Source organism: Carassius carassius, chromosome 26, assembly GCF_963082965.1.
Source record: "Carassius carassius chromosome 26, fCarCar2.1, whole genome shotgun sequence".
NCBI lineage: Eukaryota > Metazoa > Chordata > Actinopteri > Cypriniformes > Cyprinidae > Carassius > Carassius carassius.
The window spans coordinates 7,086,687-7,102,398 of NC_081780.1; the positions used below are offsets into that span (position 1 = coordinate 7,086,687).

Genomic DNA, 15,712 nt, shown 5'->3' on the forward strand with positions numbered 1-15,712 from the left:
CATCTTCACTGACACTCATGACATCATCATACTCCTCCTGAACTCTCTCTGATCAAAAATGACATAAAAACATCTCATATCAGATTATAAAACACTTTATCACATTTGAAGGATCACAAATCTAATACTCATGTAAACATGAAAAGGGTGATAAAGAAATGTTGTTCTGTGCATCTCACCTGTTTCCCCTTGAGAGATCCGTCTATTAATGATGACATCATCATAATTCTCTGGTGCGTCCACTACACATAAAAATATGAGTCAATTTAAATGTAAACCAAAAACCCATTAAGGCATATTATTTAAAGGAATATTATTACATATTGTTTTTAATTTATGAATTAAAACACCTTTTCTGATATCAGAGTTCAGTCCGCTCGTCATGACATCATCATAGCTCTCAGGTGTGTCTTCTACAAATTCACACATTCATCACAGAAACATATTCATTACCTTTATGAGCAAAAATATCGGCGTATCCACTGTCTGTATCAACTTTCAACTTTCTGTAACACCATACAGAGCAACTTCAGTAATTTACAAATGTGTGGATATCATCTGTCAGCTGAAGGTTTTAGGTTCAGTCACTGTTTTAGCAATCACCAAATAGCTCAACTTTGTCTTCAATCTACTGATGATTAATAATCAATATTTTATGTCATTTATGGTGTTTAAATCATACTTGTAAACAGTAAGCTGATTATTTTTTTTTATAATAATCTGGGGGGGGGGGGGGGTAATGCTGTAGTCCAGGGGCCTCTAGGTATCTACATTAGTTTTTCCAGATATCTACATGTATCTAAAAACCATAAAACAGCCTGAGCTACTGAACTACTAAAATTAATAGATCGTGTGGCACAGAAACAAAACAAATCCAGCATGACACAAAATCTCTAATGTACTTTATATGATGGTGCATATGATGGACAGAACAAAAGATGTAGACTTAATGATTTTAAAATATATACACACTCACTTATAAATATAAAATATTTTTAAATAAAAAGTAGTCACAGATATCTAAAGAGAACAAGAGATAAAGACTTAATGATTTTCAAAACACACGTAATACAAAAAAAAACATTAAAAAAAAATTTTTTATGTACTAATTTATTTATATTGACAAAAAATACATAAAAATACATATGTAATTAATAAATATTATGAAAAAACATTAAATAAAAATTAACATTTTATATGTGTGTGTATTTAATAAACACACACACACACACACACATATATATATATATATATATATATATACACACACATGCATACATACATATATATTCATAATTTTACAAAAAAATATTAAATAAGAAATTACACTTTATATACTAATTCATTTATATAGACAGAATATGCATACATATAAAAATAAATACATAAAATTGTATGTATTTAGATGTCTATTTATATGATCTGTGCTGTAAATTAATAAAAGTATAGTGTGTGTGTGTGTGTGTGTATAGAAAGAGATAGATTAAGAGAGAGAGAGAGAGAGAGAGAGAGAGAGAGAGAGAGAGAGTAAAATAAAATAATTTTCAATTTTAAATAAATATTTTACTTAAATACTTATTTTCTGACAAACTTCCGATATTTGGTTATATTTCTCTTTAATCCATGAAGATTTGCTGTAGCAACAATAAGTATAAATACCTTTTAAAGCAATCGTAGTGATCTCGTAAAATAACATGAAGAACCGCCCGATAAAAAAGTGACTCCATAGGCAGCTGTAACAGACAAGAAACCCAGTTAACCACGATCCAAATCATTTTCTTTCATTTCAAAGCTGATTTTGCTTTACTTACAAAACACATGCTAACTTGGTTATGTTTGCTTACTTATTTATATTCTTAATTACTTCATTTAAATGTTTGTACCATTTGTGGCAACTTTGAAAACAGATTGTGTCATATTTTCCATGACAATTATGTCATTCAAACAATCAGACATGCGGAAGATAGAGTTTGTTCCTGCTGACCATTTCACCTCTGTACTTTCAATCGTTTTTAAAAGAGAATAATTCAAATTAAAGCTGTAGTCCATAACTTTTGACGATCTAGCGGTTAATAAACAGAACTGCTTGCGTCTTGCGGAAGAACATTGTAGCCGGAGCTACTTCTCTCTGTTTATGTGTATGAAGAATCACAAAGGTACCGGGTTACTCCGCCGCGTTACCCCCGAAGCAATCTAAAATAGTCTGAATATAAACACTTATTATAGATGTACCCTAGTGATTCAGGACAGGCTAAAAACACGGTTTGGAAAATGGATTCATGGTGTACTCACTTATTATATAAAATTTGTAAATCTTGAACACAAAAAAAGTTACGGACCGCATCTCTGATTGATTGTTTCTTACCGGGAGCGGTGAATTTCTGCAAATGGCAATAGGAGCACTGGGAGGAGCCAGAGGAGCTTGATTTTTTCACAGATTATCTGTCTCATATTCTACTGTCAGGACATAATGACAGGTTTCACAAATACATTTTTACAAAACTTACCTACTTCAGCTTTAAAACACACAGTGCTTCCAGTTGAATTAGAGAAATATGCATAGGTGCATATGCTGTTCATTCTGGTATTCAAGCTTGAACAACACATTACAATCAGCTGTGCAAACAGCCTCGGTCACATGAGATTGAAGTCTTTATTTGCAAATCCTGCAGGGGAAATGAGTTTATAATTAAAAAAAGTGAATATTGATAAGATACATGAGTCAGATGACACAATCAGATACTCACCCCTCCTCCAGCAGACACTCTCTCCAGAGCCTGAAAGGGGAATAAAAAGCTTGAATTGAAAAAGTAGTGATAACTCAACACAAATTATCATGGTTTGATAGTAGCCTTCAGTTTAATGGCATTATGTTTAAAAAAATAACACCCAAAAGATTATGTATTTATAGTTAAAACCTTATGCAACATGCATCAGCTAATAAGCAAAGGATGTGGTTGAAGATACGTGGGCAACGTGATGTTATTTGTGACGTGTGAGGCAGACTTACGAGACACGCTGACATCCTGGCATTTCGACCACAGAAACACTCCTGAGCCTTCAGATACTGACTCACAGGGAAACCACACACACCATCAACACACCCTGAACAACAACCACAGAACAACACTGAGATGAAAAACTGTACAGCTTAAGTTTTAACAAAGTACTGTTCAAATGTTCAGGGTCAGAAGATCTTTTAAAAATAAATTATACTTGTAGAGAGCGTTAAGATTTATCAAAGATGATAGTAATACATTTATAATGTTATAAAAGATGTCGAATACAAATAAATGCTGTTCTTTTGATTTTTTTTTCCATCAATCTTGTAAAAAAAGTTTTCCAACTGTTTTCAACCTTGATAATAATAATGATAATAATAATAAATGTTTCTAAATCAACAATTCAGTATATTAAACTTATTTCTGAAGGATCTTGTGACACTGAAGACTAGAGTAATGATGCTGAAAATGTAATAATATTAAAAAAAATTACAGTTTTTTTAATAGTATTTTTTATCAGCGTGAGTGTAAGAGACTTTCAAAAACAGTAAAAATCTTAACAACCCCAACATTTGTATTGCATTTTAAAACTAAACACCAAACATTTTGGATGAGAACCTGTTGAACACGTGTCATTCAAACAAGACCCACACTGCGGCTCGAGGTCTATTCAGTGCAGACAAACACTGTTTACTCCAGCTATCATACTAATCTAAACCACGCCAAACTGAACAGGATCCAGAGTCCAGCACAGGCCTGAAAAATGTGTGTGTGATACAGAATGAGCTGTGCGTAAGAAAAATGCCTGAGAGAGGGACAGTGTACAAAACAATATCAGTGATTTCATTCTAAAAGGTTTGACTCATTGCGAGTGAACTTTAACACTGTCTTGAGGTGAGCTGCTGAGTCTTCAGTTCACGTTTTATAATACAAAAATGTAAAACTGAAGAGCTTGTTTTTTTTTTTATGAAAATACAAATGTAATGCACTATAAATAAGCGACTGCTTAATGAATGATGTTGGTGGGCGGGACTTCCTGTTTTCTGTTTAAGTAGGACACATTGCGGGGGGCTCTACTGAATTGTGTCAGCAAATGCAGGGCCTGAGAAGAGATTTCGTGGAAGAGTATTACGCTGTCAAAATGAAAAGACCATAGCAATAAATTCTGCTATGCAAGTGAAATTCTATGCACAATTATGGTGCGAGTAGCACAAAAACTACACACTTCACCTTTAAACGCACATCATGCTGTAATTGTACAGAGTTTTTGAGACACATATGAAACTGCATTTGTTTCATTACATTTTGTTTCTTCTGCAGAACAAAAGTGCTTGTAAAGTGAACCGCTGAAGCCCTGAAAACACTGACATCATCAGACTGAAAACACCACATGCTGTACTCTTCTTGAGTTCATGAGATCAAACAGAGAGTCTGTTGAAGGGAAGCGTGTTTGTGATGTCAGTCCAGCTTTTGCACACACTTCATGTGTTTTAGCTCTGTCCCTGCAGCAATCGAGGGTCTGTGATGTGATCAGCAGGCTTTAAAAGACACTGAGATATTATTGTAGTCCTGCTGTGCTTCATAACGCAGTAATTACGTGATCAAAATATCAGATTTTGTAGGCACTCCAATCGTTTCTGCTCAAAGAGAACGTGTCTTAGAGGCAGAGAGAAACCAAATGCTCTTTTAAAGCTAACAACAAGTTAGAAAGTCCACCTAAAAATAAAAACTGTGTCATCATTTAATTATTCTCATGTTGTTCCAAACCTGTATTCGCTATGAACATAATCTGAAAAAAGTGTCAGTGCTTTTTGTCCACACAATAAAAGTCAGTGGGGCCTAATGGGGTTGTTTTGGAGACTTATAAAATTATAATTAAATTACAGTAACACAACAACAACAATAATAATAATAAATGTTGAATTAAGGAATTTAGTTAACAAACAACAATTTATTATTTATTCTAAAACAATGTATTATTTGTTATAAAATAACACAACATAATAATAAGAATTTTGACTATTATTAAGTTATAAAATTTTTAAATGAATAATACATTTATTATCATTGTTGCAGTCATTATATTTACTAGATTACTTAAAGGCACAATATGTAATTTTTCTGCTTTAAAAATAGCCGATATGACTATATCTATGTTATATATATTTTTTAGTTGTGTACTTACATTATCCCGACAGTTTCCACGAACTTTCAAATCCGGAGAAAATTATAGTTTAATTAGAAGACACGGCACGTTTCTTTATTTCCGTTTTGTCGCCCGTCTATGGCGTCATATAAACTTTGACCCCTCTAGTTTATCTAACTTCCTGCGGAACCGCCAAATACAAAGGTGAACAGAAGCAAAGACGAGACGAAGAAGAAAAAGTAGTAGCTAGTCTTGATCGAGACTATTATATTTTATATTTATATTGTTTATATTCGTATTTATACTTAAATCAATAACTTAGTTATGGATCATGATTATGCTTTGCCTGCACGTTCTGTGAAGCGCAAACGTACGGGTGAAATAAATGACCTGAGAAAGTTTTGGGACAAGAGAACAAACAAGACACGGGTAAATATTGGAGTTGCATTTCCAAGATAGAGAGAGCTTCATGACAAGCTGAAACTACAGAGAGATGTTTGCATTCTAATAAACAGGTATGCATCCATTCAGCTAACTGTATCTATCCGTATATTTGTGAAACGATGATGTCTTGTGTAAAACGCAGACGGACTAGCTCTCATGTATAGTATAATGTAAATCTACATGTGTTCTATATCTAGCTGGATAAAGTAGCTTTTTTTAACATATATTGTGTTTTATACATATATTACTACTAGCTAGATGGAATATTGATTTGATAGGGGTCTGATAATTCATATATCTCTCCGTTCGAAAAGACGTGATTGTCAAAATACTAGGCTGCTGCTGCTGTAGGCTCTTGTCTTAATGACAACAATATCTATACTTCATGTTGAACATAAATATAAAGCCTACTGATAAAGGACACCGTCAACAGTATTGACGGCAAAATAGACGATGTTTGACAGGTGCAATATTTGAAAATCGATAATTATTTATTTATTTTTTAAATTACATTTATATCTGAATTTATGTCAACCTATAGACTTCAAACATCAAAATGTCATGAATTAATATGTATTTGTGTACAAAATTACATATTTTCCTATTATATTTTGCCTGGAAACGCTTCCAGCACGCGTGCGTGTCGCGTGAAAAATAGACGTCGGTTCTATTTCTAGCAAGCACGCGTTTTCCGCGCGCCTTGAGTCTGCAAGCTCTAACCTATTAACATGGGAGCCAAATTAAAAACTGACACGCCACGCAGCTGAGACGCTTGCGCCACGCATCCAGTGTGTCGCCGGCCTCCGTTAAAATGAGTGAGGAATGTGGGGAGCGACAGAGCGCGTGTTCCAATGAACAACAACTCCCATGAGCCTACGCTCTTTCCCGACGTCATCAAAGTACGTCTTATGTTATTATTTTGATTGATGACCCCTGGTGGCCAAAAATTCCATACTGTGCGTTTAATTATATTACATTGTATATTGTATATTATATTGTTACAATTATTATAATTATGTGTTCACTGAATACACAGAGTAATAATTAATATTATAGTGTTATATATATATATATATATATATATATATATATATATATATATATATATATATATCTCATTATATATTTTATGTATTATGAAATAATCTATTTATTTACTAAACAAATCAAGAAAAAAATATTCATTATAAAATAATCACACATTTTAATAATAATAATAATACATTATTGCTTTTATTATTATTACAAATATGGGTATAGGGCTGCACAGTGCCGGAAAAAAACATTTTACAGAGAAATGCATTTCCACAGAGCTTGTCTTGTTTGAAAACTTGTTCAACCGTTCTGATAGAGACTGATCTGCCCATGTGTGTGTGTGTGTGTGTTCTTACCCTGTCTGTCGTGATCAAACTCTTCAGAGAGCAGATGGTAGCAGCAGCCCACACTGCAAACGGCGCGCAGCTCCTGTTTGGCCCTGAACATCCTCAGAGTGCTGGGGGCCAAATCTCCACACGTATGCAGACCAACCAGAACTGCATCCTGGGTACCAGCCAGAGAAAAGAGAGAAGGAGAAAGAAAGAAAGAAAGAAAGAAAGGGGGTAATTAAGTGAAATCAACACAGACTCTCATTGATCATAAATAATGTGCTATGGACACATCCAAGTCCCTCTCCATTCTTGAGCTCAATTTCACCTTATTAACACGATTAGGATAATCACAGGCGTCTCGTTGAGCTGTAATAGCAATGATACAACTTCAGCTCAATAATCAGAGCCAGCAGCTGGACGACTACTGCAGCAACGTGCTTTTATATCAGTTTAGTATACATCAATTATTTGATCCTGAATATCATATCAAATTAATGCATAGTGCATTTACGAGGACAAAAATAAGTAATACTTTAAATAAAAAATATTTCACACCCACTTATTAGCACAATATTATATGATGATATATTATAAAAACGATGTCAAATTATTTTATTCATTAATTATAATGATGATAATTAGTATAATTGTAATTATAAAAATGTCAATAATGTTTGTATATTATATTAGTAATAGTAGACATTAAAATGATTACAATTACATTTTAATAATAATAAAAATAATAACAATACTACTATTATTATTTATTTATTTATTTATTCTCCCTTGGACAAAACCATCATCTCTTGACCTCCAGCTCTGTGATCAGCGTCTTGAGCTCAGTTTCTGCGGTGACATATGAGGTCAGAGGGGAAAACAGGCCGTCGTCTCTGATGTTCCCCCTTCCTTCTCCAGCTTTCCTCTCCAGATTCTCTCTCTTTCTCTTCTCTCTTTCCTCCAGACTCAGCTGGCTGTGGTTGACGCGGGGAGAGACGTCTTCTGTGACGTCTAGAGACAGCATACTGAGGAAGCTGCTTCCTGAATCTAAATCATTCAGGTCTAATGGACATTCTGCAGCATTATCTGAAGCAGATAAATCATTGGGGACTTGTTTTGATAAAGAACTGCTATCCGCTCGAGCCTCAAAGCTTTTCTTTTCCTCAGTTATAAAGTTTCTGATGCCATCACTGTTTTCAAAGTTTCTGCTGTGTTGTATACTCTCATCCTCACGGTCCAAAGTTTGCTCCCTAGTGGCTTTGTTCGGTTTCTGATAAGCTTTGGAGAACTTCTTCAGTTTCCTGTTCCTCTCCTGAGCTCCATGTGTGTTGGTGCTGGAGGAGTCGATCCCGAACACTTGCAGGTTGAACCGCATGGACAGATAGGAGCACAGGTAGCCTTTGCCTGAACCCACGTCTATCACCTGAGAAGCAGAAACATGATCAAAAGACTAAATTCAGCTTGGTTTAACTAAATTATATTTGTAACATTTTCTACCGGTTTGACTCGGCAGTATTTGGCCAAACTAGCCACAACCTCAGACATTGCCTGCACCTCATGGGCCTTCTTACAGTTCATAAACTCATCCGGTGTTACTGCTTTGTCTGATGACTGTCCTATGGGAATTACAGACAATGCATGAAATATGACCTTCTAATAACCTGAATCTGACATGCATAATAATCACAATAAAGATCCAGTGGAATCTAAATGTGGTTTTCAGTGCTTCTGATCTGACTGCAGTTACCTGCTGTAGTGTCTCCAGTCATCAGTCTCAGATTCTGCATCAGATCTTCCAGCTGCATACAGACCCCCAGACCTGGTAAACAGTGGGCTTTCGCTGCCCTTAGCAGGTCTGATATGTCCACCAACTTCTTTGAGGCATTGCAGAAACCAAACGTAGTGTTTTCCTTCTCTAAAAAAAATATAATAATTATACACACACACACACACACACACACATATATATATATATATATATATATATATATATATATATATATATATATATATATATATATATATACACACACACACACAATTATAAATATTATATTTAATTTTTCTTATGTAAATTAGATGGAGAGTATCTTACCTTCTATCGCTCTCATGCGGTCTTGTGTGGAACTGACAGCACACAACACTTCCTCTGGATTCACACACATAAACGTGCTCCAAACATCACGCGTGTAAAAGTCCACAGTGTGCGCATTTGAGATACTTAATGATATGGAGAGAAACCGCTTAAGTTCATTTATTTTTATTTTTAAAGTGTCGACGGGTATGTCATTAAATGCCATTGTTTACGAGCACAGAAAAGTGAGAATATTTAGCGAGAGTTGCAGCTGTTGACACAGTATTTAAGACGTAAGTAGTCGAATCAGGAAATGATTCCTCTGAGCGACCGAATGCGCGGCCATGTTGAGTGTACCAGTGTGCGTTTTGTTGAATGGCAAAATCGAATATGTTGCCCTCACACAAATGGTGTTTCTTTTGAATAGTAATGCCTTACTATCATCATTACGTCATTAATGTGCGTCTTTCTTTACGCGAGAAACAAACAACCGTTTTGTCCACAAATTAGAATATGTTAACGTGAAACATGGCACCTTTAAAACAAGAGGCAAAAACTAAAGGTCCGATTAAAGGAAAATACTTAAATAACACATGTCCACATGGTGGTTTAACACACAACGGCAAAAAGAAAAGAAAATGGGTTCCAGAGAGCAAAGTTTTTGATGGTAGTGTAAAAGAAGGTGAGTAGTCCACTTTAAACAGCCACCTTTTCAGAAAATGCATTTTAGATAACAATGAATAAACAAATCTGACATAGGGTCAATGACAAATAAAGACGTCCGGAATGATAGAAATCTTTGCACGCGCCTAGTTGGTTACATTTGGGAAAACATTAATATCATGTTATACAAAAAAAAAAGAGAGAGAGAGAGTTAACTTGCGTATTTTTCTCATATAAATTACATTTTTTATCAACGTAATAGATCCAGAAAAAAATGGCATCATGTGATCGACCAATATAAACAACAAATATTTAACTTGGACTAAAAGTAGAGTGTGTAAATTACTGTTTGAAACTCATCTCCCTCTCAATCTTTCTCAGGTTAGGGATTTGCCTTCAAAAGGAGGGAGAAGATAAAACATGATTATAACAAACTTCTCAGAAAGGAGAGGAAGAAAATCAAGCATCACCAATCCAGTCAGAAGAGGAATATCCTGAGCATCTGAGACATCTGTACCTGGCTGAAAAAGAACGACTAGATGAAGCAGAACAAGAAAAAAAGAGGAACGATGTAAAGGGAGAGCAGTAGATGAAGAGACAGAGGTATATGATGAACTAAAAACAGTGTTGGATTTACCTTTTACTAAGAAACACATCTCAAACACAAAGCCTGACCAAACAACTGCCTCTGATTCAGCCAATGAACCAGCAGAGTCTGACAGGTACAGTAACAGATAGTAAAAAAAATTAATTTATATATATATACACACACACACACACACACACACACAAAGCCACATTTCTGATTTGTGTCTTCAGCTCCCATAAGACTCCAATCATCAGAAGGAAGCAGAAAATGTCATCGTATCAGAAGACAAAGCAAGAATATGAAAGGATAAAGGAGGAATGTGCAAGAAAACGAGAGGTGAGGAAATAAAAACTGTCAAATGTATTCTCAGTGCTAGAGCCATCATTATGATTGAATTGTTGTACAGTTTTCAATTTCCTAATCAATCTCTTTTGTGATGTCATTAAGGAAGACTCGTTATGTCACGTAAACCAACACATTGTAATCATCCTTTACATTCTTTGGCACATGATTGATGTATGTTTTATTATGTGTGTCTGTAGGTATTTTTGGAAGACAAAACTCAGCGAGAGGAGGCTCTGAAAAAAATATATGGAGAAGAAAATAGCAACCTATTAGTTGTTGAAGAGAAAAACTAAGAAAGGTCAGCCCAACTTCAATCTGGATATGGAGCTATTGCTGCAAAAGATTCTCAAGCTCAGCGCAAATAATTCACCATCAAACATAAAATGAGACTGTTTAGAGTTAAAATAGACCATAACACAATAAACTCTGCAGTTTGGGTGAGTGTTTTTTTTTTCGATCACAAGGATGTGCATACCTTTGTCTTTCCCTGTAATATTTCTTGTAAACTAAATTTTAAATTGTTTTACTTGAGTTAATTCATGTTTGTGAAAAAACATGATGCTTTATAATATATCATTTTGTTATATTTAGCTATAAAATGCTTTCAGAAGCTGAACTGCCTAAAAGTGCTTTCTTAAACATTTATAGAATTTTGCATTATTCCTCTTTTCTTTTAACCGTTCTTTTAAAAATATATTTTTGAGACATGATGAATGGCATATTTTGTTTATTAGTTGAAAAGAATTGATATCAAAATAAAAGGCCAAATACTAAAATACAAATACTAAGATTTGTTGATAAAGCATTTAAACTTTTATAAAAACAGAAGACATTGATGCATTAGTAGCAATATAAGAAACTCCCATCAGAACCAGTAACTGTAATATAGTGCTCCTAATAATTTAATATATAATATAGTGTTCCTGTAGCTTAACTGGTAGAGGATTGCAAGCGCAAGGTTGGGGGGTTCGATTTCCCGGGAACACATGAGAGGTGAAAATTGTTAGCCTGAATGCACTGTAAGTTGCTTTGGATAAAAGCGTCTGCTAAATGCATAAATTTAATTTTAATTTAATTTAATATGATTGAAAGTAGATTATGTAAAAAGGTTACAATAACCAACCCAGCATGTTTCTCTCATCTTCCTGTCTGCTCTTCACATCATCATCATCATATTCATACTCCTCCTGATCTCTCTCTGATACACATGTGAAATAAAACCTCACAATGTAATGTGTAACACAGCTTGTGTCACTGATCTCTTTCTCTCATCATGACTGTCTGAGACTATTAGATTAAACCTGATAAACCTATGATGATTCAATGATGGTTTTAATGTTCATTATGTAACATGATATATATATATATATATATATATATATATATATATATATATATATATATATATATATAATACAGTAGGTTATAAAAAGCAGTTCTGTGTGACTCACCTGTTATTAATTCATGACACTTTGATGTTTGAAAGTCTATAGGTTGACATAAATTCAGATATAAATGTAATTAAAAAAATTAATAATTATTGATTTTCAAATATTGCACTGGTCAAACATAGTCTATTTTGCCGCCAATACTGTTGACGGTGTTCTTTATCAGTAGGCTTTATATTTATGCTCAACATGAAGTTTAGATATTGTTGTCATGAAGACAAGAGCCTGGTCTGTCGGTGGTCTCCCTGTCACCTACAGCAGCAGGCACGGCACGATTCTGGTGAAGCAGGCCTACAAGCTGGGATTGGTAATGCTGCACTGTAATCATAGCTATTTAAATTTTCATTATATTTTATTATATGATATTGGTTTGAGACTGAGAGTATTTTATTTAGTGGAGAACTTTGCAGCGGTATTTTATTTCTTATACTTTTTTTATTTTATATATATTTTATTAAAAAGTATTTTTAAAAAAAGTGTATAGTAATAAACAACCTGCAGTTCTTTCCCTTACTGTACTGAAAATGAACCGAACCGTGACTTTAAAACCGAGGTACATACCAAACCGTGATTTTTGCGTACCGTTACACCCCTAATACACATATATACACACAAAGTCTGATTTCTGATTTGTGTCTTCTGCTCCCATAAGACTCCATTCATCAGAAGGAAGCAGAAAATGTCATCGTATCAGAAGACAAAGCAAGAATATGAAAGGATAAAGGAGGAACGTGCAAGAAAACAAGAGGTGAGGAAATAAAAATGGTCAAATGTATTTTCAGTGCTAGAGCCAACAAATGCACTTCTTTAAGCTCACCAGTATGATGGAATTGTACGGTTTTCAATTTCCTAATCAATCTCCTTTGTGATGTTATTAAGGAAGACTCGATATTTCACGTAAACAAACACATTTTTATCATCCTTTACATTCTTTAGCAAATTATTGATGTATGTTTTATTATGCATGTCTGTGTAGGAATTCTTGAAAGACAAAGCTCAGCGAGAGGAGGCTCTGAAAAAAATATAAGGAGAAGAAAATAACCACATATCAGTTGTTGAAGAGAAAAACCAAGAAAGGTCAGCCCAACCTCAATTTGCAAATGGAGCTATTGCTGCAAAAGATTCAAGGTCAGCGCAAATAATTCCAATCAACCATAAAATGAGACTGTTTAAAGTTAAAATAGACTATCACACAATAAACTCTGCAGTTTGGGTGAGTGTTTTATCAATTTGTATTTTATTTTTTTGACCACAAGGATGTGCATACCTTTGTCTTTACCAGTAATATTACTCGTAAACAAAATGTTAAATTGTTTTACTTGAGTTAATTTAAGTTTGTGAAAAAAAACATGCTTTATAATATCTAATAAGTGGTAGATCTATATTTTATTATTATATTTAGCTATAAAATTCTTTCAGAAGCTGAACTGCCTAATAGTGCTTTCTAGAATTTTGCATAATTTCTCTTTTCTTCTAAGCGTTCTTTTAAAAATAAAAATATTGGTGACATGATGAATGAATGGTATATTTTGTTTATTAGTTGAAAAGCATTGATATCAAAATAAAAGGCCAAATACTAAAATACAAATAGTCAAATTTGTTAAAGCATGTAAACTTTCATAAAAACAGAGAAGGCATTTATGCATTAGTAGCAATATAAGAAACTCCCAGCAGAACCAGTAACTGTAATATGATTTCATAAACAGTCTCCATAGAGTCAAATGGCTCCTCTCTCTTTATTTGACTACTCCCCCACATCATCATAGTCTGTTTTTAAAATAACAAAAGCATTTTTTTTCATTATTATAATTATATAATTAAGTTTAAATTGGGTTTAAATGATAAATATAATGATTGAAAGTAGATTATGTAAAAAGGTAACAATAACCAACCCAGCATGTTTCTCTCATCTTCCTGTCTGCTCTTCACATCATCATCATCATCACACTCCTCCTGATCTCCCTCTGATACATGTGTGAAATAAAACCTCACATTGTAATGTGTAACACAGCTTGTGTTATATATATAAAATAGAGCAGGTGATGATAAAAAGCAGTTCTGTGTGACTCACCTGTTACACATTTAAAGTTCTGTCCAATAATTATGACATCATCATAATGCTCTGATGAGTCCACTACACATACATGAAGATAGAAACAAAATAAATGTTATCATATCAGTACTGAGTATTACATCAAAAGGTGTTATGTATGGCGTTATTTTTTAGTCAAAAGTTATGAGCGTGTAAGACATGCTCGTGAGCACATAATGTTATTTCACACGCGCAAAAATGGACCTTCAGCTGGCATGATAAAAGTACTCGCGCACAAATTCAACAACCGAGAGGTGTACAGGTAGCTGCGAGCGAGCGCCTGGCATACTCTCATAGGTTAACTCTGCTAGTACAGTGGAATCCTGCTCGCGGAGTGCTGTTTTGCTCGTGCAGTGGATTTCTGCTCGCTCAGCTGATTTCTGCTCCCTCGAGTCTACATGACTTTTGACAATTTGGGGGCGGAAACCAAGGAGGGCACTGACCCTCTTATGATTGGTCACTTTCACACAGGGACATCCTTGTACCTTGATTGACAGCTCTCATTACAGGAAGCACGGAGTTGGGTTTAGTTACCACCGAAGAAGAGTGGGAATGAAAATTAGTTTTCTAATATACATACAATGTTTCTGCACGCATAAAATGCTGCGCAGATCATAGTTAAATCAATTACCATCGATGTATATATTTGCGAACGATGAAGCCTAACATTAATGTTACATATTTTTTAGCAACAAGTAACGTAACTAGCTAGCCTATTCGTTCTGTAGCTAACGCCTTAGCCAACACTTGTGATGCTGATCGCCCGACACTCATTTTAAAACTTTTAATCTTTAAAAACTGCATCTTTAGACAACTAACGTTAGGCTAAATGAATCATAACAAAATAGTTTTCACATGTAAAAGTACATCGTTCGCAAATATATACATCGATGGTAATTGATTTAACTATGATCTGCGCAGCATTTTATGCGTGCAGAAACATTGTATGTATATTAGAAAACTCATTTTCATTCCCACTCTTCTTCGGTGGTAACTTAACCCAACTCCGTGCTTCCAGTAATGAGAGCTGTCAATCAAGGTACAAGGATGTCCCTGTGTGAAAGTGACCAATCATAAGAGGGTCGGTGCCCTCCTTGGTTTCCGCCCCCAAATTGTCAAAAGTCATGTAGACTCGAGGGAGCAGAAATCAGCTGAGCGAGCAGAAATCCACTGCACGAGCAAAACAGCACTCCGCGAGCAGGATTCCACTGTACTAGCAGAGTTAACCTATGAGAGTATGCCAGGCGCTCGCTCGCAGCTACCTGTACACCTCTCGGTTGTTGAATTTGTGTGCGAGTACTTTTATCATGCCAGCTGAAGGTCCATTTTTGCGCGTGTGAAATAATGTGCTCGTGAGCATGTCTTACATGCTCATAACTTTTGACTAAAAAATAACGCCATAATTATGTTAAACAAACACAAAAATGTAAAAACACATTAATATTAGAGTTCTGTCCACCTGTCATGACATAATTATAGCTCTCAGGTGTGTCTTCTATAAATGTATCATGTGTAAATACATGTGTACTGTATGTATATAAAACA

The 15,712-nt window shown here is 34.5% G+C and overlaps 1 protein-coding gene and 1 pseudogene across 1 annotated transcript; one reads left to right on the forward strand and one right to left on the reverse strand.

The window, feature by feature from the left end:
* Positions 1–1,601: 1,601 nt before the first annotated feature.
* LOC132105646 (probable methyltransferase-like protein 25) lies at positions 1,602–9,300 on the reverse strand. Its single transcript, XM_059510932.1, has 8 exons — positions 9,052–9,300; positions 8,704–8,871; positions 8,454–8,572; positions 7,771–8,379; positions 6,984–7,131; positions 3,011–3,105; positions 2,748–2,777; positions 1,602–1,733 (listed from the first exon to the last, which is right to left on the reverse strand). The coding sequence occupies exons 1-8, from the start codon at positions 9,254–9,256 to the stop codon at positions 1,617–1,619; spliced, it is 1,491 nt and encodes a 496-aa protein (XP_059366915.1). The 5' UTR covers positions 9,257–9,300; the 3' UTR covers positions 1,602–1,616.
* Positions 9,301–9,439: 139 nt separating this feature from the next.
* On the forward strand, positions 9,440–13,503 carry LOC132105659 (thyroid transcription factor 1-associated protein 26 homolog; annotated as a pseudogene).
* The last annotated feature ends 2,209 nt before the right edge of the window (positions 13,504–15,712 follow it).

What these genes read in the sequence shown, in the direction of transcription:
- LOC132105646 (XM_059510932.1), bottom strand. Translation starts at nt 9,256, where the DNA reads ATGGCATTTAATGACATACCCGTCGACACTTTAAAAATAAAAATAAAT. An exon ending in CCGCATGAGAGCGATAGAAG is followed by an intron (nt 8,872 to 9,051) that starts GTAAGATACTCT and finishes TATTTTTTTTAG; the next exon opens with AGAAGGAAAACACTACGTTT. An exon ending in CGCTGATCACAGAGCTGGAG is followed by an intron (nt 7,132 to 7,770) that starts GTCAAGAGATGA and finishes GCTGGTACCCAG; the next exon opens with GATGCAGTTCTGGTTGGTCT.